At 43.9% G+C, this 24391-nt stretch overlaps 2 protein-coding genes across 2 annotated transcripts in view; one reads left to right on the forward strand and one right to left on the reverse strand.

The window, feature by feature from the left end:
- Positions 1 to 24391, reverse strand: part of mrpl11 (mitochondrial ribosomal protein L11) — a 39712-nt gene that overhangs the window by 4497 nt on the left and 10824 nt on the right. The window contains exons 2-3 of the mRNA XM_018660400.2: positions 23062 to 23240; positions 2833 to 2928 (exon numbers count right to left, since the gene is read on the reverse strand). Of these exons, the coding sequence (XP_018515916.1) occupies positions 2833 to 2928; positions 23062 to 23184 (219 nt within the window). The 5' untranslated portion in view covers positions 23185 to 23240. The remainder of the gene's footprint in view (positions 1 to 2832; positions 2929 to 23061; positions 23241 to 24391) is intronic.
- tmem265 (transmembrane protein 265) lies at positions 10224 to 16634 on the forward strand. Its single transcript, XM_018660397.2, has 2 exons — positions 10224 to 10318; positions 13315 to 16634. The coding sequence occupies exon 2, from the start codon at positions 13317 to 13319 to the stop codon at positions 14379 to 14381; it is 1065 nt and encodes a 354-aa protein (XP_018515913.1). The 5' UTR covers positions 10224 to 10318; positions 13315 to 13316; the 3' UTR covers positions 14382 to 16634.

A 24391-nucleotide genomic window follows, 5' to 3' on the forward strand; every position in this document is an offset into this window, starting at 1 on the left:
AGAATCAGCCGTGAGAAACCAACCACTTCTCCATATGTGGTTAAACCAACGTATTCCTAGAAACAACAATGAAAATGTGACTATGGTGTCCTCAATAGTAGCTAAGGCCCTTAGCATTAAATCCCTCTACCTCGGTGTCTGATTCTCATAATAACTGAAATTAGATGGAGATCTTTAAACATGATTAAAATATATTTTACTGAGAAACATTTTCAGCAGATTCTAACTGAAATTCAAAACTAACGTATCATCATTTGGTCCAACTACTCACAAGATAGGGAACAAATTCTCAAATTCAAGACACGTTGATTCGCTAAACTTTGCATGATTAAAGCTAAGACGAACACATTTTGACTGCTCACTGCTCTTCCTCAGGGTCTTTAATGAAGCAGTGTGTCTTGAGTTTTTTTTTTTTTTTTTTTTTTTTTTTAAAAAGGGAATTCATTACCTTTCTTGTGGGATAGTATTAAGCCATTATTATACACAGATCAGCCACAACATCAAAACCACTGACAGGTGAAGTGAGACACATTAAACACATTGAATATCTTCCAGTACAGTGTTCTGCTGGAAATCCAGACATTCATCTGGATGTTACTTTGACATGTATGACCCACCCTAACATTGCTGCAGACCAAGAACACCCCAGAACAAGTCAGATGCATGGAGGCCTCACCCTCCATGCACAATATATCACAATAGGGCAGCGCTTTCTGTCAGGTAGAGAATACCTATCACAATAGTAGTGCATTCTGTCAGGTATCACAATAGAGAAGCGCACTCTGTAATAGACAACAAAGCCATATTGCAACAATCAGAATTTTTAATTCAGGATTATTAGTTATGTCAGTTACTGTGTCTTTTCACTTGGTACCACTTAGGGGAAGTGCATAGACACTGACATATCATCACCTTTTAAATTGATAGAGTAAATTTGTCAGCAAACAGTTGCTTGTTTAAACATCCAGCAGATATGAAGCAACATTATCATTCATTTGCAGTCATGTTTCTGATCACATATGTAAATTCAATATTCACTCTTCTTAAAGCTGTTTTGGTCCTACACTGTTTTTTTCCAAGCTTTTTATAGTAACAATACCAATAAGACCTTTATGCATGAACCAAAACAGTACTGTGAGATTTAGATCCAAAATGAGCTGAAAAAGGCTGAAATGTTGCATAGAGCTGATGGGGAGTGAAGAGTTGTTTTATAAAACAACACATAAAAATAGTGATGGGCTGGATCAAAAACACCTGGCAGTAGTTGAAAATAGATCCACACACCAAATAGCTCCTATCAAAGGATTTTTATTTGCCATTTTAACGTTTAAAGGACATGACTCTTCCTCATGTGGTGTGCAGATCTGTCTATTTTCAGCACTAACTTTGAAGTAACCTCGGCCATTTGCATGACGTTTACATTATTTTGTCTACCCTGTGTGTGTTCAGCTGTGAGCTGCTGCACATCTGCTCTGCAGCCTGATTCGCTCGCCCTTTCCATCCTCCCCTCAGGACCAAAATAAAAATAATCTCTTCAGCCTCACTAAATTATTCTGAACCTTTTCTTTTCATTCAGATTCATTCCCTTTCTGGAGACATTTATTAACTAAAATCTGACATATAGATCCAATCAATAAATCAGCTGTGGAAAGTTTATTTTGGATCATCTGTTATCTGTCAGAAAAACAGACAAAAACAACAACAACAACAACTAAAGAATGGCAGGCAATAAACTGTAGGCTGAGCTGAGAAGATACCACAGAGCAGGTGATTTGTCATCAGAGTCGTGTTATCTAACAGTGGTGACCTTTCAACAGAAGGAACAGAATTTTTCTCTATCTATAGAAAAGCTGTTGGTCACAAAGGTCCAATGAGCTGCTGTTGTTTCCTCCTCCATTTTATGAGATGGAACAAAAACATTTACTGCACCAGGCGTTTTCCTCACAGGAAAAAATGAAAGACAAAAAAATACAAAGTTAAAGACAGAAAGTGAAGTGATGCCCTTGTTTGAGAAATAAGTTTGACATTTTGGGAAATGTGTGTACCTGCTTTCAACAGTTAGATGAGAAGCATTTAGCTTTGCACCATGAAATTCAAGACACACACGTGCCTGCTGCCCTCAGGATGAACTGCATTAAGTTTGGTGATCACTGACTGGCATGAAAGGCATTGTGGGATGTGCTCCAGGCTACCGACAAGCCTTAGGTGAAAGCCAGCTGAGATACATTTGTCTAAGAGGCTGAGACACGTTGCACTCACACATTAAACATTACATACAGAGGACACATGGTGCTGAGTGAACAGCAGCAGAAATCAACAGCAGATGGCAGTGATGGGCAGCAGCAAGACCCCAGATGTGAAGGCAGAGCTGTTGCTGGATATTGCATGTCAAAATAAATTCACGCCTTTAAAAGGATTAGGCTTCCCCCCTTACACCACAAACCTCATTACAACACACATTTATTCATCTGAGAGGACACAACTCCTGGTTTGAAGCAACACACAAAGCAGTGGGAGGGGGAGATGTGACAAGTCAAACAATGTGTGGTTGTGTAAAATAAAAAACCATAAGCTCACAACACCTCTTTTCTGAGTAATTCACATCTCTCGCATGCACTTAATGCTTCTTGACTCTAAGTTCCTCTGGGTATTGCTTCATTAATGAATGCAAATGGAAAGGCTTACTTCAGTGGTAGAGTATGAATAATAGAAGTGCTCTGGTAATGCTATGCAGCTGGTGGAATTAACCACAATCATGAGAAGGAGGGGCGCAAAGTGTAAAGGGTCAGGGATGGGTTAGAGGGACCTGCGACAGACCACACATAGACGCACCTTCACGTGGATCTTGATTGGGAGAGGGATGCCCTCCTTCAGCTCCTTGGTTCTCTCATTGAAGTCCTTACAGAACTGCCCGATGGGGATTCCTCTCTGGATAAGAAAAAAAGGGGGGGGGGGGGGAATAAAAATGGTAAAATGGTGGAGATTTGCTTTAAAATGTATGAGGAGTCGGAGCTTACAAACATTCACTCAAACGTCACTCATGTCACACTGTGCTGCCAGAATACAGATGCCTGAGCTGCTGTCAGTCAATCAATCACAAAGCTTCACAGAGGTCTGACTGTATTTACACACATGAACGGTTCAGGGAGTGAGTGTGTGATGGTATACTGTACACTATATATATATATATATATATATATATAAGGCAGAGCTGTATATATATATATATATATATATATATAGAGAGAGAGAGAGAGAGAGAGAGAGAGAGAGGGTATACACACATTTACGTGACTAATGTGTATTTATGTGCTATAACATCTTGGCACAGTCATTTTTTCACTTCACACTAGTTATTCTTGTTATATTCACACTATGATGCATCTGTATATGTGCAGCGCTCTGTTGTTCCAGACTCTGTGTTTGTGTGTGTGTGTGTGTGTGTGTCTGTCACTCGAGCTATGACTGAATGCATGTTGGTGCCCAGAGCCAGAGAAACCCAGTGATGAATGAGCCTCCCATTTTCCAGCTCCTGCGAGGCCAACCACAGCGAAAGCAGAATGGATGGGTGACATTAAGTCAACACCCGGCCAACGCTGCTCCTTTGCACCATTCCTCTTTGGAGCTGAATTCAGTGGCAAAAACTAATAAAAGAATCTAATTATTACTGCTGAAATTTAAACTGACCTTCACCCGCCATCCTTCCCAAAGGCAACAACCACTGATTGAAATGTTCATTTCAGAAATGAGGGGAAGAAAAAAAAAAAAGGATTTTTATACACAGTTTAATGGACTCACGAGCTTCTATTGCTCCACGACAGAGCAGAGCCGAGCTGAGCCCTCAGATTCTAATAATGGATCTGATGAAAAGTCAGTCATCCTGAGACGTTCTCCAATGACAGAACGAGGAAGACATTTATTTGAACCTAACAGAGCAGAAAGTTCTCTGAACATCATCTCCACTAAAGGCCTCAAAAGCACCTGATGAATGTTAATCAGTCGCTTGATCTACACAACCCCATCACTTCATTAGTGAGTGAAGCGCTGCTCATTACTCACTGGTATTTCTGTGCATCCGCTAACACAATAATAACAAACTGATTGAAATTTCAACACATCACATGAGTCGAGGCAGGTTATTGTTTCAGGGGCTGATGGGTGCTATTTGAATTACAATATCCCACTAATGAAATGAAACGCAGTTACATCCCCAGAGCCCTTGCTAGGCTCTACCTTCCCTCCCCTCCTGTGCTTATTAATAGTAATCCCATGTCAACCTCACTACCTTCTACCCGTGCCCTTCCCTCCCTCCGCCTCCCATAAAACAACACGGCAAGGGTAAACAAGTGGGGAGGGAGCACTGAAGGAAAGTCTAATTAAATATGGATTAATATAAAGGCTATGATGTTGGGTATGAGTCAAAGCAAACCCTCCGGCTCTGCCTCACACATTCAGCCCCCGTTCCTTTCCCTCTGTTCAGCCAATGTCGGATAATGATCTCTCCCACCGACTCAGACGGGCCTTTCATGTCACACAATGCTATGAAAGGGACTCGCTGACCAGCCAGAGATAATGCCTGATGCTTCTAAAATGTGCTTAAGCACGAACAGCGAGACATTATGCAGACAGAGGGGCGACTGTGCTAAAGATAGACAGAGGAAAAGACTTCACACGGCCTTTTCCTTACCAGACAGCCTTTCATTGCTTAAAGGGCTTGAATAAACATGGAAAAAAAGGCTAAAGAGTGGCAAACAGGAGGAAAGACTGCCCTGAGGACCAGACACACACGACCCATTTGGGGACAGCAGACAATTTGCCCAGAGGGCTGAAAACAATTAAGAATGCACAAGAGACAGGTAATCATATTTTAATTAAGCTGCTCTACAAGAGTCCAGGCTGCCCAGCCTCTGAAGATGACAGTGTGATCTAGTTTTATTTTGGCCTTGAGCTATTTAATAGTTTAACTGCAGTCATTGCGGTGATTGGACCATGTTGATAATTGCAATCATAGGCTTTAAATGTGGCAGAGGGCTGGCATGCCATAAAAGCAAAGGTTCAAGGTTGGCTCCTCCGACTTCCCATGACATTTATCACAGTGGGGAGAACTACAACAGGAACAGTCATGCCTTGGCCAAATCTCTAACCCCGCTCACTGCATCTGAGCATCTAATCATCCTCGAGTCCGAGCTGCTGGATAAATCCTCTCTCCTCCACCATGACTGATTAGAGCCGGGGTGCTCTCCAGTATAAAATGGCTGCAGCCCATCACCCAAGGCGGGGCCTTCCACGCCGGCTGAGGACGGGAAGGGATGGGGGTGTGGTGGTGGTGGGAGTGGGGGGCCATTCAGCTGCACATCTTCAAAGAGTTCTGAGATCCTGGGCACCGGGATTAAACGCTAATCTACGAAGATATTTCCCCGCCGTCAAATCCAGCGGCGACAGCGGTGAGTAATTGCTATGTGATCCATTCGAGATCAGCGTGGCAGAGTCTTATTACTCATAATTATGGGAGCAATTAGCCATTTGCAATTAAAATCTGAGAAATGTCCGTTTGATTTGACCCTTCCACCATATTCTCTGCAGTCTTTTTTGACACTCCCTCCGTGCTAATGTGATTGGCCTTTCAGCTTCACTAACTCTTTTTAACAAGATGTAGCACTGGTGTGGCAGGATGGTGTGTGTGTGCATGTGTGTGTGTGTGTATACATGTGTGTGTGATGAGGGGAGGGAGGAGACAGGGATGTGAAAGAGAGAGACAGCTGAGGTGTATTAAAGTTGTCAGAATGTGGCCAGTGATCGTGGTCAATATTTGAACAATGAGAGCGGGTTTGTTTGACCGAGGTGAAGAACAGGAGAGAAGTAAAGAGAAGGCCGCGGGAGGTCCTCATGAATATGGGTGAGTGTGTGTGTGTGTGTGTGTTTATGTATGAACACTTCGTCCTCATTTCAATCTGACAAGACTATCAGCTGAGGAGTGGATACGTGCGCATATTAAGATGCCAGGGACTGCTGACGGTGAGGAAGTGTTCGCCGTGTGTGGTCGCAGGTGTTTCTGCATCAGAGAGAGCAGGGAGGGGGTGATAAAAAAGAAAGAAATGAGGGAGAGAGAGGAAAAGAAAGGGAGAGGGGGAGGAGGAGGAGGAGAGGAAGAGATGGAATTAGATGAGAAAGAGAGTGGGTCAAGAGAAGTATTGTGCTTATGGAAGCGTGGCAAACATGGAGATAAAGGACACAGGCAGCAGGATAAGGCCTTGGGGCAGGAGGCAGGATTAATTGCCCCTGGCACACAAGGCCACTGGATAAATTGCCCCTGGGTGGTCGACACGGAGGAGGTGCTGCGATATGGTGACAAAGGTGTTACAGTGGAGAGAGGCTGGCGAGGAGGCGAGGTTAATTAAACTCTTCAGTGTGAAACACTCTCATTCATTACCTTCATTACCTTCCTCATTTAATCTGCTCCGGTGTTGGCATTTTATCACATTCATCCCCATTGTAGCGTCGTACAGCTGATTAGGTTTCATGTTGAACCCCTTGGCTGCAGGGGAGGGGGGCTACTGAGTGTGAGAGGCTGAACAGCAGGTCAGTTTAGGTCCAAAAGACACGGACACACATAGCAAACAGCACAAAAATAAATTGAGTTCAAGCTGGACATGAGTTTTACTTGATTTTCCACCCTGGAATCAGTGGATTAGTCTTAAAAGTGGAAAATGAAAACGATTTTCACCCCTGGTGTCCAGTGAACTGTGCTGAGGCCAATATACAGCCCTGCATAAAAGAACAGAGGAGCACTGCTCAAACGAGCGTGAGCGCAGAACTGACGGAGCGGACCAAATTCAGGGGACTCATCTTTATAACAACCAAAACAAGCCAAAACTTCTCAGCAGTGTTTTCGTCCGTCTGGATCTTTTCTTAAAATAGACACAGCCCTCACTTTTTTTCATGTGGCTGGCACAAGGAGAAGAATTTGCCGTTCGAGGGGGTGCGGTGAAAACAAGCGGCCAAGCAGGTGATGGTGGAACAAAATGGATAGTATCGCGACAAAACATCCCATTTTCAACTCCATTAGGCCCCCCTCCCCTTCCACCACCACCACCACTCACAGTCTTGACAGTGTTGTGCTTTTTGCCACTTCACATGATTAATCACGTGTGGAGGCTGCAACAGAAACATAGGAGCCTGAAACTGCAGGCAGCTGAGGCTCCACGCTGGAAGATGACTGAGAAAAAGAAAAAAATAAAATCACAAGCTATGCTGACAAGTGGAGGAGAGACGCACACAAAGAAAATCAGGAGCCAGAATGAAGTCAGACTGGCAACAACTCTCAGCGATGTTTTCACAAAGCTCCTGTTTGTGGTGTGTTTGAGAGATAACAACAAAATGAATTCTGCAAGCTAAAGGTGCTATTTTAACTCCAACGGTTTTGCGTATGAAAACCTGTTTACAGGTGTTGAGGAGTACCACTGCATGTGTGAAAAGAATTGTATTAAGCCTTTTGTGTTTTGAGCTACACTGTCGCATACCCTGCCTCATGTGACATCATTTGAGGCATCGGTTGGGGTTGAAAAACTACAAGTTTGTAAATGGTTTGTGGAGTTAGAAAGAAGTGAGCTAACCTGCTCCTTATGTCTGCTTGAAGCTAGAGGCTAAATTTGCAACAGCTAGCTGAGCAAACCTGAATCAAAGACCCAACTGTTGGCAGTTGAGTTGCATTGTGGTCAATGAAGGCGCCAAGTGTTTACAACAAAGATGAAAGTGTGGAGTAAAAAGGACGCTATTTAAGGTCTTCTCACATTGGGGATGTTTTTTGGTGCAATTAAATTACAACAATTTATTTTTTTGAACTGTTGTTTTTGTTGTGAATATTTTCACACGGAACGATATTTATGCAGCAAAAAGGCAATGTAATTTTTTTCAGGAAGGAGGTCCATTTTTCTGAGTTTTCGCACCCCTGGCATCACAATCACACAGACTGCCAGAAGCTGCTCTGGCTCAAAGGATCCAGGTAGGCCTAGTTGGTCCTCTGCCTCCTCTGATGCAGCACTCGCATCCCCAGCAGGACCTCAGACTGTCCCACAAACATCCCAACCGGCCAAAAAGACCTTCATTTTTATCTTTTTTTAAACTGCCCATCATGATGTTATAGTATGTTACGGCAGTTTAATGTTAAACCAGTGGAGTACTCTTAATCAACGCCTCACACTCAGACACAGAGTAAGAGCCAAGAGGAGGAAGATGGAGGTGGATTCCTCCACATGTGCTGTATTTGTGGAGGTCAGCCTGTGGAGCACGGCTCACTGTTGACGCCTTTAGCATTCTCGGACAGTTTGTAACCCCATGTGTCCTTCCAAACTTCCCCAATCATGTCTGAAGCCAAAAGTGATGACTGCACAGTACTGTGGACAGCCTGCCTGCCTGGCTGCCCCTCGCCCTCCTCTGCTATTGTCACCCCCCCCCCCCCCCACCTCTGTCCTTTTCCCTGCCTCGCTCCCCCTTTATCCCTCTCTCTCCTCTCTGAAAGTGAGCCAGTGTGCAGAGTGACCTTCAACCACACCCACAGGGGGAAAAGAAAAAAAGGGGGAGAGTAGCAGGATGGAGAGGATAAACATGAGGAGAGGGGTGACAGAGAGGCAGCAGAAAGAAGAAGAGGGTGAAGAATAACCGAAAAAAAAAAACCATGCTGAAGTGAGGAAAATGGAAAATCTCTCTCTTCTCTTGGAAGCCAGCAGAGCGCAGAGCTGAATCTGACAAGAAAGATGACTCTCCGTCCCCCTTCTCACCAGTCTGATTAAACCTCTCACTCTAAAATGAACCTGGCACACTGAGAGCCACAGAAACGAGGGAGTTGAGGACTTTGAGCCTTTGCTAAAGGTGCAGGCTGGAATGCCTACAGATTCACTTGAAGGAGCAGGACCTTGAGGACAAGGTGATGCTATGAAATTCCTCAAAACTGCATCTGTGGCTGACAAAGGAAGCAAAAATTGAATTCTTGACTGAAGAGAGGAGCCAGCTCTTTTTTAAAAAAAATGGTTTCTGACAGATTCATTTTCGACCAGATCTGTCTCAAGAAATTCCCAATCCTTCTGTTTAAGTATGCAGTAAGCCGGCTGTAATGAGTTAATCTACAACAGAGGGATGATTTCCTTGTGTGACTAAGACAGTAAGTAGACAGAAGGAGGACTAATTAAAGTTGTAACATCTGCCTTCTGAGCTCTAAATGTGTCTACAGGCTACAAGCATCTTTCGCTCCACTTCCCCCGCTCTTATTTCAAGCGAGGAGGGGGTAAATAAGGTGTCCTGCCTGCTCCCAAACAATGCAACTAAATCTCCTGCAAGTGGCATCACCGTGATTACTATAACCAATGAGTATACTGTAACTGGGTGCTTTAAAATATTCATGGCATCTTCTCCCAGCTAAACTTCCACAGCTGATGGTGGAGGAGAGGAGTAGAAACAGAGGAGGAGGAGGAGGAGGAAGAAGGGTGGGAGGTCTGGGCTGGAGCACGTAGCCTGCTTACAAATTAACACCACAACCAAACTCGGACAGCGTGAGTGAGTTTCTCCTCGTCCTCCTCTTCGCTGTTGCACCGCTCTGCCTCCCCCCCGCCCTCCTCCTCCACCATCTCCCTTTCTCTCTCTCTCCCTCTCCCTTTCTCTCCCGTGAGCCATCTTCTCGGTCGGATCGGTCTGCGGGTCTCCCACTTTATCGATTCCGCGTCGTCGCCGCCGCCGCCGATGCTGCTTCTGTTTCTGCCTCCACTTCTGACCGACTTCCTGGACGGAGCCGGAGCCCGACGCAGCGGGAGCAGCAGCAGGAGGAGCAGCAGCAGCAGCAGCCCTGCACGGCTCTCTGCCCCCGCTGCTGTGTCAAAAGATAAAACCGACAACGGCAGACCCCCGACACCACTGCGGGAGGTGACAGATCCAGATTCAGATCCAGATCGAGCCTCTGCAACAACCACGGCGGGGGGAGAGGGGACGGAGTTATCTGCCATGCCAGATCTGCACGGACGAGGAAATCTTGATAAGTATGATCCGTTTTTTTTGTTCCTACAAACTCGGGTCTGCTTGGTGTGGCAGTGGTGATGACTTTCCCCCTCTTAACAGCCTCACGATGAGCCCTCTCCTGGAGCCTGACTGTATACAAACACCCGGACTGTGAGAATAAGACTTTTATCACCGAGCCCGGCTCATCAACCACAATAAAAGGAGACTTTATTGGTCACAGACAGCGCTTCTACTCGGGAAAAAACCCCATCCACAATACTTGCTGTAAATCAAGCCAGGAGGATCGAGCCTAAGCGCAAGACGAATGGTTTGGGTAACTAAAGCTTCACTTTACTACCAGCCAAATGCACGGATTAACACCCACCCCCCTTCAAATACCTGCTGTTAATAGGGCAGTTATGAAACAGGTGTTGCAGAGAAGCGGTTTAATAGAGATTGTGAAATTGCCAGAGGATTCAAGACGCCGCGCAAAGGCAGTGCGTGCTGGGGCAGCTAATGATAACCACATTTCAAGAGAAAACAAACGTGATAACTCTGTAGCAATTGCAACGACAAGATCCTCGGGCGACACTCGGGCTGCTACCTGATAAATCAACAGATGTTTCAGTCATGTGGCTTTGAGTCTGGAGAGAGAAGGGGGGGATTTATTCAGCAGCGCATTATCAGGGATTGCACACTGCCTGCTTCTCTATTAATTAATTAGTTTGCACATAATTGCAGAGATGTTGTCCTGATGCCCTTGGTGCTCCTGTGCTAACTTGTGAAGGATCTGGGGAGGGTTTTTTTGGATGTGATTTGGAGCTCTGGGAAAGGGGTTGCTTGTGGAGATGACCTGGGTGTAGACAAATTAATCAGTGCTCCACATGGATTTCTGTCCACCTGGAAATCGCCCAATATTTATAGAAAACAAACGCAAGTGGCAAACCCCACCCCTCGCTTTATGTATATATCTGTCAGTGGGAGAACAGAAGAGAAGAGCTTATTTTGGATGATTACTTGGACACTGGTGTGCTTGGGGGGGGGGGGGGGGGGTTGCACTAGTGTCACACATGATAAAGAGAAGAGGTGGAAGTTTTTTTCTGGGGGGGGGTTCATTGCAAAAACAGAGCATAGGCTCGAGGCCATGAAAAAAAAAAAAGTAAAAATGGGCAAATCTTTCACCCGCACACTATTACATGCCATTACTCATGCTTACAGCGAAATAGGTTGCTTCACCTTGTCAACAGCACTGTCATTTCCCAGACAGGGGGAATGATGAATTTGGTCATTATTGATGAGCTGAGTGGACACACGGGCTGTCATCCCAGTCCCTCACTCTGAACAGAATAAATTACAGAGCGCTGACAGCGAGTCAAAACACAAACACAGGCTGACAGGGAGATTTCCAGGGTGAAATTTAAGGCGCAGGTGGAATAACTTAAGAGGCACGACCTCCTCGAGAAAAAGCCAGCTGCAACAGTGGCTGCAAACTTCTCCATCTCCCTCCCCTCCCTCCCTGCCTGCAGGGTGGGTTGGTTCCCAGAGACAGAAAAACCAAATTTAAATTCCAATATCCTCTCAATCTGCAGCTTGGTGAAAATTCATTCAATTTTCCTGGGAATTATAATCAAGTTGCAGTGCGCAGTGAGACAAAAGGCTTCATAGACAATCAGATATTACGAATGCTGGCATGATCCACGCCTGTCCTCCCACCATGCCTCCGAGCGGATTCATCAGTTCGAGATCGTTCCTTTCCTCATCTCTTTGATTCATCTGTTTCAGAACAAACCCTAATGTCTCTGATATTTCAATACCCGCGGTGATGGATACATTTGGATTCATCCAGGCCAAGCTGGCTCGCGAAATGCATGTCTTTCTATAAGTGGGCGGAAGTCACTTTCTATCTGCATTTGAGTCTTTTCCTCTCCATCACTTTCACCCCCTCTCCCCCTGAGCTTATTTATGAACTATTACCATCATACAGTAACACTTTATTAGGCATGTCGACAGCCAAAAGGCCTATTAATCTTTCACTTGCAGTCTTATGCTCATTCTCCTTCTCCACACACACACACACACACACACACACACACACATATATACACGCTCACAGAGACAATCTCAAAACCCCCCTTTTTTTTTTTACCCAGTGGAGTTCCTGAGCTCTCTTCAATGATTCAGACAGCACCGAGGAGATGGCAGAGCTCCTGTTAGTCTTACAGTGAGGGAAGTGATGCGTCTTCCATCGGCAAGATATCAATACACATTTTTCACTGGCAGACTTTTCTCAGAGGCCGCAATCATGCTGACAATCTCTCGCTCGATCACGCTCAACTGTTGCCGCTACGACACATCTGAGCTGGTAATGATTTTATATTATAATGTCATCGATCCAGTTGAGGGGTTGACACTCACCCCCCCACATCCGTGTGGTGCTGAGCAGATAACAGACAGTCCAGTGGTCTGTGCCGTGCTTTTCAGCTAAATACGACAAAGAGACGTCAGTTCGATTACACTGTAAAGTCAATGATCATTCCTCATGCTGGGATCAATACTGAGGTTTATACTGTCCGTGGCTGAGATATGAGCCGCAAAAAAAGAGGGAAAAAGAGAAAATATTAATATTAGCATTGCCTGCATGCACTCACCCAGACGTACACAGTGTGTGTACACAAAGACACGAGTCAAAGGCATCTCTAAACAAATACCAGGTTATCAATATTCATCTGAAATGAGAGGGGAATTTGCGATGATTAAAGGCTGCAGCACGGTATGAGAATAAACATGGCAGACTATAGAGACAAAGAAACAGCTTTGACAGGGCACCTAGCTGCGCCTGAACACAATTAATTAATAATGAATGAGCTGGGTACAAAAAAAGAGCAGAAACAACAGCAACTAAATGAAAAAAGTAGCAGCGGAGAACTTACGGGGAATCTCAGAATCAAAAAGGAACAATGTTAGGACCTTTATGGAAAATGAGGACTATTTAATTCAAAGAACTGCAGAGTTTAGAAAAAAAAAAAAACAATTTAACAGGCTTCTCAGCTTGAGCAGCCAGGGTAGATGTAGCTCTGGCCAAAGATGAAGGGCGCTCACTGCTTACTCTGCAGCCAGTGTCTCTAACCATAGCAACAAGCTTCAAACTATTTTACATGTGGGTTTGAATTAGTGCTGGACAGAAAAAAGAAACAACAACATGTTCTTATCCAGCAAATTTGTCAGTTTTACTGGGGACAGATGGCAGCGTGTGGAGCAAAGTGAGCAGTCTGAATTCTGTTGATGTACCAGATTTCCCACTGTGCATCTGTGCATGTGTCTCTTTCTCAGGCATGGTGCCCACGCCCCAGGTGTGCGTATCAACCCTGGTCACGGTGAGCACGATGGCGGTGGTGGACCTCTACCTGCTGGAGCAGAGCATGCTGGGGGCTCATGGTCTCCCGGGGCCTAGTGTCTGGCAGTGTGCGGCGGTGTTGCTGGGCGACGTGGGCTTCCTGCTCGCGCTGCGCTTTGTGTCAGCCGGCGTGGTGTCGGAGGTGCGGTCACCTCGTCGTGGTTTCGCCAACGCCCTCTGGTTCCTGTTCCTCTCCCTGCTCCAGCTCAAGCTCTTCTTTGTCTGCCATAACTACAGGCAGGAACGCCGGCCACCCGACCCGCTGGCCAGGAAGACCTTGACGCTGCTGCTGTCCATCTGCCTGCCCTCCCTGTTCCTAATCCTGACGGGGGCTGACCACATGACCCCTCAGCGCAGGAAGCAGGAGGTGCGGGGCCGGCTACTGTGGGTGGTCGTGGACCTGCTGGACGTGCTGGACCTGCAGGCGGGGCTGTGGGAAGTCCAAGGAGGAGCCGCAGTGGGGACCGGAGGGGTTGTTGAGCAGAAGCTACCCATCTGGGCCGAGGGCCTGGTCTTCTTTTACTGCTACGCTCTCCTCCTGCTGCTGCCGTGTGTGGCCCTCACAGAGCTAGGGGCCATGGGCCTGCCAGGACAGAGGGGGCCCCGTAAGGAGGCTCTGTACCCTTGGCTCAGCTTGGTCACTATCAATATCTTCACCCTGGCCCTGAGGGGCACAGGCATGCTGTGGTACAGGGACCCGCGTGTGTCCACTGTGTTCCTGGGGAAGAACCTGCTGGCTCTGGCTGTGAAGCTGAGCTCAGCCTGGGAGAAACACAAGCAGGAGCGTGCCGCTGCGGGAGCCGGGACCGTGGCTGGAGCCGAACCAGGCGAGTCGACCCTGCCAAGCCAAAGCTCAGAGCAGGGAGAAGGCCAGGCCCAGGGGAAAGCTCCTCCCTCCCATTATCACACACTGTCTCGCTCCCAAAGCAACACACTCTCCCACGTCAGCCTGGAGCCCGGAGAGACGCCCTTAGGACCCTCTTTCATCTCCCACGAACTCTAGGGAGCCTCACTCGGTCTGAACATGCACGCATGCACAAACGCATGTACGCACACCCACACTCAAAAGTCAAACCAGCCGAGCCAGTATCACATCCAAACAGATAACTTGTATTGAATTTCAATACAACTGTGATGGGTACGATGCAGAGCTGTGGAAATGCATTTGGCAGGCGCGGCTTTCTGCACATTTTGTTGTGCTAAGAATAACTCAAAATGCATTGCTGTGATTTGTGAGAGTGTATTTTTAAATTGAACACTGTGAACACAACTATCAGAGTGTAAAGAATATTCCAGAAATGTAAGCTGAAGTCTAGTAGTGTTTATTCTTGTTTGATCTCGGCGTAACAGCCTCAACTGCCACAATTTGCTGAATTCTGACCTTCACACACCACCTTGAAGTTGTAGTTTGAGTTGTTCTGTTTTATTATTTATAATTTAAGTTCAATTTCTTGCTACAAATCCGACGCCACTCCATACTACATAATGAATCTGCCTAGGAATGAGGAACACTTCTCTGTGGTTCACTTATTTGTTAAATCTCAGTTCAGTTCGTGTGGAAAAATTAGATAAACACTCTTCTGCCATTAGATAGAAAAAGAGAGAAAAAAAAAGATAGACCGTGACCTTTCAGTGTATATTTTCTCTGACACTTTACAGGGAACTTTCACGGAGAAAAATTTTATATGGAGGTGGTGATTTATTTTTTCCATCAGTACCACAGAGGCATGATTTAAAAGCCAGCAAGCAGTAAAACTCACTCTACACTGTGCTTCAATATTTCAACAAGAGTCTATCCCAGTGGTTTCCATTCTCTTTGGCTTGTGACCCTTTAAATCGAAGTCTTCTCCTGACCCTGGGTGATGTTCCCGTGTAGCTTTTTTCCTATATGAATACATTTTAGAGGCCTGAAGGTGTGAAATTATCTACTTTTTCACAATATAAAAATACAAAGGATATAAAAGAATCAGAAAAAATAAACAATTTGTGTATGATATAGTTGTTTTTCCTCATATCCCGTTTCTTCTCATAATCTCATGACCTCCCTGATTTATTTTGTGACCGCTTTGAAGGTCCTTGCACTTGAGGTTGGGCAAAACAAGTGCAGTGGTGCCAGATTTTCCTTCCAACCAAAGGTAACACTGGCAGATTTCATTTACTGTAGCATATCGGTAGCTCACCTGGTTAAGCGCAAAACATTCATCAGGCCTTAATGCAGCCGCCTGGGCTCTAATCCAACCCGGGGCCCCTTGCTGCATGTCACCCCCACCCCCACTCCCTCCCTCTCTCTATCTCTCTCTCTCTCTCTCCTCTGCCTTTCCTGTCGCTCTCCACTGTTGCTGTCAAAAATAAGAAATGCCAAAAAATATCTTAATAAGATTTCACTTATTAATTCCTCTTGTCTGGCAGTAAATGTTAATCAGAGGAATCAGTCACTGTGGTGTTTGGTTGGAGTGAAAACCTGCAGACTCATGGCCGACCGTCCCTGCCAAGCTGTTTTTGGTCTTATGACATCTTTTATTTGATTTAAATGCAGAATTTGAACATCAGTGAACTGGCTAATCCATTTTAGTCAGGATGTTTTTGTATCTTCAAATATATTTCGGAAGAACTTTTGCTGTTAAAACCATTGAATAGAGATTTTAACACAACAAAATGTGCATAACTTAAGATGCCAACTGTTTACGAAAGACACTGTTTCCATAAATTTAATCTTTCAATAGTGGCGCTGAAAGACGGGCAATAAGAATTTTGCATTATCTTAATCCTATTGTAACACAAACTACAGGTCTATTTTACTACACTGTTTACAGAGACAGAATACCAATGTAAGTAATCCCTTTACAGTTTGAAAACACATTCAAAATTCATGTTTTGCTGTCTGTTGTCATCTGTACTTGTCTCAGTCTCTTCGGGACAGCTGCCTGTCCTATCATCAGATCCCTTTTTTCACTTTAGATGAAAGAGTTAACTTTTTAATCCCATAAGAATTACGGATGGAGCCTTTCATTCACTGATTTGTTAAGATGTGGATGTTGTAGTATTTGGGTGTCAGCAGGTGTAGAGGACGTACAGTACAGTCAAGTGCCTTGTTTCCTCATGAAGCTACGAGCCTCTGGGTTGTCAAGAGGCGTACACGTCATGTGTACCATGTGGAACTTGGACATACGCCATGTGTATACTGTGAAGTTATTCCACGGCTGTTGTCAGCTACACCTCCAGGACAGAGTGCAAACTAATAAAGTGTTTCATACTTGCCTAGTGTTGACACTTCATTGGCTATTATGTAGGAGCGTTATTGGCAGTCTGTCATCCACACATAGGGGAAAAAACAGGAGGAGTCAGTTCAAATTATTCAAGGCCAAGAGGCCTTAGGGACGAATAACTGCCTCATACTTGCAAAACCTCCACTATATTAAAGTCAATCAGCTCCCATTCTGCAGTCACAGAAAATTGCCTGTTTTTATGTTTTTCTCATATTGAACTGGAACTAGTGAATGGAGGCTCCCCCACATTTTCAAGGCAGAAAAAGCGTGCTCTTTGCTTCACAGAGCAGCACTCTGACGAAAGGCCGTCATTTATCACAATTATGCCAGCGGCCCCATCAGCCCGGATCCTCTCGCAGTAATCCTTGAGTGTTCTGTCGTGTTGTCTGCCTTTAATGCTGAAAGAGAGAAGTCCTGGTGTGATGGGGTGTGCATGTCAAGAGTAGTGGTGAGTGTGTGCTGCTGTTTTTCAGAGTGAACCGGCTCCTCGCACTCTGGGGCTGTGAATGCACCCATCGGCCTCTCCTCTGAGCTTTAATGGTCCTATTAATTGAAATTGAGGCTATTTGTCAAAACGCGAGCGTTTATTCTCACTGCTTTATGCTTGATTTACAGGCTGTATTTACAGGATGTATTAAGACTAATGTACACACTCAGCCACAAAAAGAAATTCATTTAAAGTTTCAGCGGGGAATTTCTTGTCGGTTCAGAGAGACTTTTAAGGAAAAACCACAGAGGGATAACCAGTGTAGTAGACAGCATCCAACTCTCGCCTACCCTCTTTCTTTCATCTCCTTCTCCCTCGCTCACTCTACATTTCAAACACACGCATTCTGGATGCACTCCCTGTTGGGCAACTTCTCATATTTCTATTATACTAAAAGCAGTGACTGCATAGGCAGCAGCCTTCTGCAAATGACTACCTCCTAGAATTTGTTACACCTGTTAAGGTCGGGATACAATGCTCAGCATTTTCCCTCAGCTCCCACCGACTCTCATAACCTGCTGCTGAAGGAAAGTGCATGAGCTGCTCTCCTGTTTTCTTTCTTCTTTTGCCGCGCTCTGCAGTGCTCTCTATTCTTTGCCTGTGCTAATTTCACTCCAGCCTGTAATTACTCTCATGTACCAAAGCTGTCAGTTTCCCTTTTTTGTCTCCCATTCCTTCTTTTATTTCTCTCGTTTGTTTAAATTTGCCCCGCAGCCGACAGGCAGCCTACCTCTCTGCACTTCCTCTGTCAAGGGTGGTTAGTCAGAGACGGGGGAAAAACAGAGGAGGAGAGGTTGGCTAAGATTAAAGGGCCGGGGCCACTGCCTAAAGCAGAGCGGCTGCCGACTGCCATTTATTTACTGTTTGCTACACAGAGTGTGTGCTTGGCGGAGCACGGGAGCCGAGAGAGACAAACGCGCACAACACGCTGCCCCGACAACAATGACATCCCAAACAGTCCAAAACGAGGCACCTTTAGAAAAACATATGGCTTTGTTTTGCTTGGTTGAGCACTTGGTTACAACCCATCTCACCTCATTCCGCCTGACGCGGCGACAGCTACAGTATGCCTACGAGCTCACACCCACCCAGGCTGGCAGCAAGAGCCACATTTAACAGACAGATGTCTAAATCATTCATCATAGCGCGCACACCATCAGCACCAAAGCGTTTGGAGAAAACTTCAAAGTATATTCTATGAGAAAGAAATGATGCAAAAGAATCTGAGACTCTTATGATATGCAGTGCAATACTGGAGACAAACGCATACTGATACAGGTCTCAGATGCCAGATGTTGTTATACCTGCAGCTGAAATAACATGAAACAACAAAGAGCCAGGTCTGAATCATTCGAGTTAATTAACAAACACAAATGCCAGGTTTGCTGATTCCAGCTCATCAAGTTTTCTCTGTTTTACATAATTGTAAAGTGAACAAAAGCGAAAAAAGCATTCAGATATTTTACTTTGGATCAAAGTTATCAATTCATGTGTGTAGGTCTTTATTGTTGCAGTTTGTAAAAATTTTATCCATCTTTGACACTGTTGCTGGGTAGATTAAACTTGATAATAAGGCATCATTATTTGTTGATTTTATTTTGTATTAATTAACTGAGTCTGTAGAGTAACCGTAGCTGTCAGATAAAAGTGGTGCGGTAAAAAGTATCACGTATACCTGAGTGAAGCAGAAGCACAAAGTAGGATAAAATGGAATAATAAAATAAACATAGATGAGTGACAAATTAAAGGAAAAACCAGAATTAATGAGTGCAACCATAATGCAGATGCCTCCATACAGGGAACAAGGGTTCACTGAATGATTTAAGAAGTATGGAAATTAGTGACGTGTTTGTGTTGAGATGAGGCCCTTCTTGGCGTCAGCATGGAAATATTTCGATTTGAAATGTTCAGGGCCAAGTCATGGAGGAGTTTGTGGAGAGGACGTGTACAGTGGTACTTCTAGGCGTCCCAAGTGCAACACTTTCAACACAGTCAGCTTGAAAGCGTCAGTGCTTCAACAAGGCTTCATCAACCTGTCGCTAATGGCCTTCACAGTCTCCAGATCTCAACCCAACTGAACATCTATGGGAGGTTTTGGAATAATGTGTTAGACAGCGCTCTCTCCACCATCATCAAAACAAAATATCTTTTGATAGGATATTGCTCATCCATCCAGTAGTTCACAGACTTGAAAAAATCTGTGACAAGGAAGCAAGGAAGCTGTTCAAGAGCTCAAGATGGAACAACGCCTTACTAAGTCACTTTAAGTTGGGTTTTCCAGTCATTTGTCACCGATCTGTGCCACCAAACTACACTAAGAGTAGAGTATTCACGAGTGTGAGTGGGTGGACAGCTGCTATCTGCAGCTCTTAACACGCATACGTTTGTCTTTATATTGTACTTACAACCTACGCATATGTAATGAAATCAAACACAAGAAGAGTAAAAGGTTTAAAATGTGAAAGGAAAAAAATACAATAACGTGAAACCGAGCATGGAATGTTTTAGAAAAGTGAAAGACTCCACGTGAGGAAAATCAAAAGCAATTACATTAAAAGTAATTTCAATTGAGTCTTACATTCATTCATTTAAAAATACCTCAGGCTGATAAAGAATATTTGGCAGTAAAGAGTGAGGAACACACATTCAAAGGTCAGAGGGACGACACAAACAAAGAGCAAAAGCAGTAAAGATCACACTGCATACTTGTTGAAGTTGGTAAAGAAACCACTATTCTTAGTTTAGTTTGTTATCTTGAGCTGTCACACATTTCTCATTCTTCAAAAAGATCAAATTCCAACCATAGATTCTTTAACAAAGGAAACAGTGTGGTTTTTTTTGGAGGGAAGAACACCCAAAAATATCGCAAACACAGGTGATGCTGACATACCAGAACTCATGTTACTCTGACAGGTTTTCGATGACGTGTGAGACACGAAGGATTGTTCAAAAATTTATGGTTGTTATCATTTGGAGTTTTCATGTATGTCTACTGGTAGCTGCCATTAAAAATAAGCCTTCTGTCAGTCAAAAAGATATTTTTGCACACAATGTTAAAGGTGTACTTTGTTCTCTGTTGTGTGAAATAAGGTAACAAGGTATAAAAGCTCGTTTTAGTTGCATTTTAAAGTTCCTAAGGCACAAATGGCTCCAAAAGTGTCAAGAAGAAAAACTCAATGACCTTTAGAGTGAAGAGCTGAGTGACAGAGTGAGTTTCTTTTTCCATCAGCTCAGAGGGAAACCGTAGGTCTCCAGTGTAGCTGAGGGGAAAGAAGATTTAGTTGCGCCTTAAATGTGAGGAGTAAAAATCTTAAAATCAATTATACATCTAACTGGTAAATAGCGCAGAGATGGTAAAATTGGGTTATTACAGTCTCTTTACTTGGCAGCAGTTAAAATCCTGGCTGCTGTATTTCTGAGCAGGAATAAAAGATGGTGAAATGGGGATGAGATTAAAGCACAGATCCCCCTCTTTATTATTGGATAAAAAATGTCTGGGTGTATTTCAACTTCTGGGATCAGAAGTACTACTCACAGGACCCTTCCCTCAAAAGTGACAACACTGCCATACATTAAACCTGAAACTTCTGACCTCTGCAAAACACATGAGAACAATAGTTCAACATCTGACACATTATCAGCCTTTCAGTTGATGAACCAAACTTGTTTGCAAACAGCTGCTTATTTACAAATCCAGCTGATATGTGTATATATAGCATTTATTTGGAGTCACGTTTCTAGCCACTTGACATAGTCCAAGTCCAACACTCACTTTTTTAACTCAGTTATGGAGAAAAAGTTTAATTTTTTTTTAACAGCTAAAAACTCTGCTATGTGGAATTTAGTAGACTCTGTAGAGCTGAGGGGTGCAGCAGAGTCTGGTGATAAATCTTTGTGGATACATTATGATGAGTGACACTTTCATTGTTAATGTCAAAAATATTGATTAGTGCAGCTTTAAGATGGGTCTCCAAAATTTGACTAATTCATTGCTTTAATGTGAAAAACAACAGACTGACAGCTTAGCTAAAACTGGTCAAACTGAGTGCTATCTGTATAGCGAATGGAGTGATCACTACATTTATCAGTGATGTAGCAAAAACAAAGAAGAAAAGTCTAGAAAAGAGCTGTAGGGCTGTGAGAGGTTGAACTACTTTGAATTACTAGGTGGGAAGAGACTGTTGGACAAAGAGAAAATGGCAGGAGTGACTAAATCATAGTTGCTGTGACAGAGCTGAAATGATCAGTCTAATTATCGAATAGCCGACAGAAATTTATTGGTAATTGTTTAATGGTTTGTAGTTTTTCAAGCAAAAATGTCAAATGTGTGATGGTTCCATTTTCTCAACTGTGATTTTTCTCTGATATCATTTTTGGGTTCTTTGAGTGTTTGTCAGAGAAAAAAAGCAATTTGAAAGGCATTACCCTGGACTCTGGGAAACAGGACATTTATTCAATATTTTCTAGCAGTTTCTGGACTAAAAGATTAACTGGTGAATTGAGAAAAGGTCCATAAATATTTGTTGCTTGCTAGACCAAATATACAAATAACAGGTGAAAATGCTATCAAGTATTTTCTTAAGAAATGTGTTTACATGATTTAAAACTAATATTAGTAATTTTGAGCACTAAATCTAAGTCCCAGTCTGGCAGGGAGCTAAGGCTTCCACTAAGAACTGATTTTCTGTTATGTTGTGCAGCTGGCGACAGCAGAGTATATCATTTTGAACACAAACATAAAGTAATGGCACCGTTACCGTTGATGTCAGATAAGAGAAATATGATATTTTCCATCATCTACCTCCTCTCTGATATCTCAACATTTGTTTTTTTCTGTTATTATTTGTCATGCGTGGCTCCCTTCTAGTTGTGTTCACTTTTCCATTCTCCTCTCTGAGTGTCGTCATTTAGTCACAAAGATGAATTGACTGTGAGAATTGATCCGGTCTCCAAGCATGCAACAGCATCCAAGGCTGATGAGCTCTGTCCATTAAAAGAGGCTAACTGGATCATTTGTATGTACAGAACAAGCCATTGGTTGCTTTCATTCAATCTCGCAAAGGACAATCAAACTTTAATAGCTGAACGGCCATTAAAGCAGGAGCAGATTGTGCCTTTATGGTGTAAAATAAAATATACATTTACAAGAAAAATTCAAAAGAATACACTTGTGTGATCAGCGCCAAAGACGAGGTTAATGAACAGCTAGTTAAGTTTGCATTTTACTGTTTTCACATACAAAAAGATGATTTATTTACTGCGAAAAATAATAATTCAGCCTCAGCTATTTTCATCCTCTCACTCCAAACCATCTTTGTTCATTGCTCAATGCTTGAGGACTGCTGAGTTATTTTATTATTGTACCAGCCAATACATAAATTTTTCTGGGTGGAATTGGCATCTGTGCTGAAAAAGTTGTAGTGGTGCATCCCTAAGCAATAAAAAACAAGACAACCTCAGCTGTCTCTCTGGAGCAATTGAAGCAGAGAGAAGTATACAAGAATTTAAGACAAAGCCTTCACAGGTTCAATCCCATTTCATCAGCTGGCTTTTAAAGTGTGAAGCTAATGTATATGGACAGCTGCTGCGGAAGGAGGTGTTAGTGTCTTTTTTGGCCTGAAAACTGTGAGAAAATAGTTGCAGACTGAGGCTGAGTGTGGCACCCACCTGCACAATGCAGCTGTGCGACTAGAATAAGAATGGGAATATGAATAGGGTTATTGGAGGAGATGGAGGTGACTGAGGGGAGAGAGGCAACTGTGATTAGCAAAAGTGAAAATGGGGAAGGATCAGGTTGTCTCGCGGTTAATGAGAGCTGCATGCAGAAGGTCAGTTGATAAAATGAAGCCCTGCTCCTGCAATTAAGTTAATACTCCTGATTACTTGGAGCGAACAGACGGAACATGTAGTGAAATCCTAAGTAATTTTACCTGTCCCAGGATGGGGCCAAGTGGGGGTCCAGGGGCTGCTTGTCCTGACCTCACTATAGCCCGGATTACACCGCCTGTATCCAATTTCTTCACAGCCTTAGCTGCCTTGGAGATCTTTGACATCCTGGTCTGTCTGGAAAGCCTTAAATCTGCCTCCAAGTCAACTGAGAATCCATTCACTGAAAAACGCACAAGAAAAACAAACAAATTAGTCTTTCAAGCAAACACAACTGCAACAAATCAGTTACACACCGGGCTCATTAAAACATCATACACTCAAGTCGATACCGATACCCACAGGCAAAACCCATGCCTTTCCATTCTGCGGCGGGTGAGTAATTAAAAAAAATCTTTGTCTTCGATTGGCTCATCGAGAGCCACTTTCCTGGAGGTGTTTGCAGTGTGGATCAGCAGCCGAGCGAGATGCTCGCCACGTTGAAGAGCCTGAGAACTGGCAGGATTTAAACTTCTCTACGAAAAAAATCACGGGGTGCATGCCAAAACGCCTCCACCGCCTCACCTCTGTTTCTGATGTGTCACCGCTAAACTCCCTGTGCTGCTGCAGAGCTTCCTCTGCATCAGTAGAGGTCAAGAGTCAAGGGCAGAGGAGGGATGAGTAACAATGCTAACACATAGAGGAGGGGTCTAAGTGTCAATCCCGTATATGAATGCAAAGAGGGGTCGGCTTTTTCATTCCACCTTAAAATGCATTTGCCAAATTAGGAGTCAATTAGTGGAGTGGGGAGAATGGCCTGAACCCACGGCCTTTCTCTAGGGAGGCAGAACACATAAAAGCAGCCCTATAATCCTCTGCTGGAATAAAAGTGATACTGACACAGCTCTGGAAAAAAAGAAAAAAGAAAGGAAAAAAGGGAAGAAAAAAAGATCAATGACTGGAGCCAAGGGACAAATACAAGTTTTAAGGTTGAGCCTTGTGATTCAGGGGAACCCTGCATTCAATAAAAATAAGTACTTGAGGGGAGAGAAGAGGTCCAGCAATGATTCATTGTAGGCAACAGAGGGTATCCAATTAGATCAACAGAAGAGACAGTACCAAAAAGATATATGGGACCTCATGCTGCTTTGGAGCAACAAACGTGGAGGAACTGCTCCCAAGAAAAGTTGTGATTCTATCTGGGCTACTGATGATCCAGCAGCCGTTAAAGTGCAACCACCATGAGGCAATATTTGTAAGGGCATTAAGGTGATATGCATACTGCAAAAAGAGTCCCAAATAGAATCCATTTAGTTTGAATTCCCCCAATAGCTGTCTTTACAATGTAACTCACATACACTGCTACTTTTCAGAGGTCAATTTCACACTGCTCAC

Source organism: Lates calcarifer, linkage group LG8 (assembly GCF_001640805.2).
Source record: "Lates calcarifer isolate ASB-BC8 linkage group LG8, TLL_Latcal_v3, whole genome shotgun sequence".
NCBI lineage: Eukaryota > Metazoa > Chordata > Actinopteri > Centropomidae > Lates > Lates calcarifer.

Bases quoted from the DNA above. Each gene is read 5' to 3' on its own strand.
- tmem265 (XM_018660397.2), top strand. From the start codon at position 13,317: ATGGTGCCCACGCCCCAGGTGTGCGTATCAACCCTGGTCACGGTGAGC.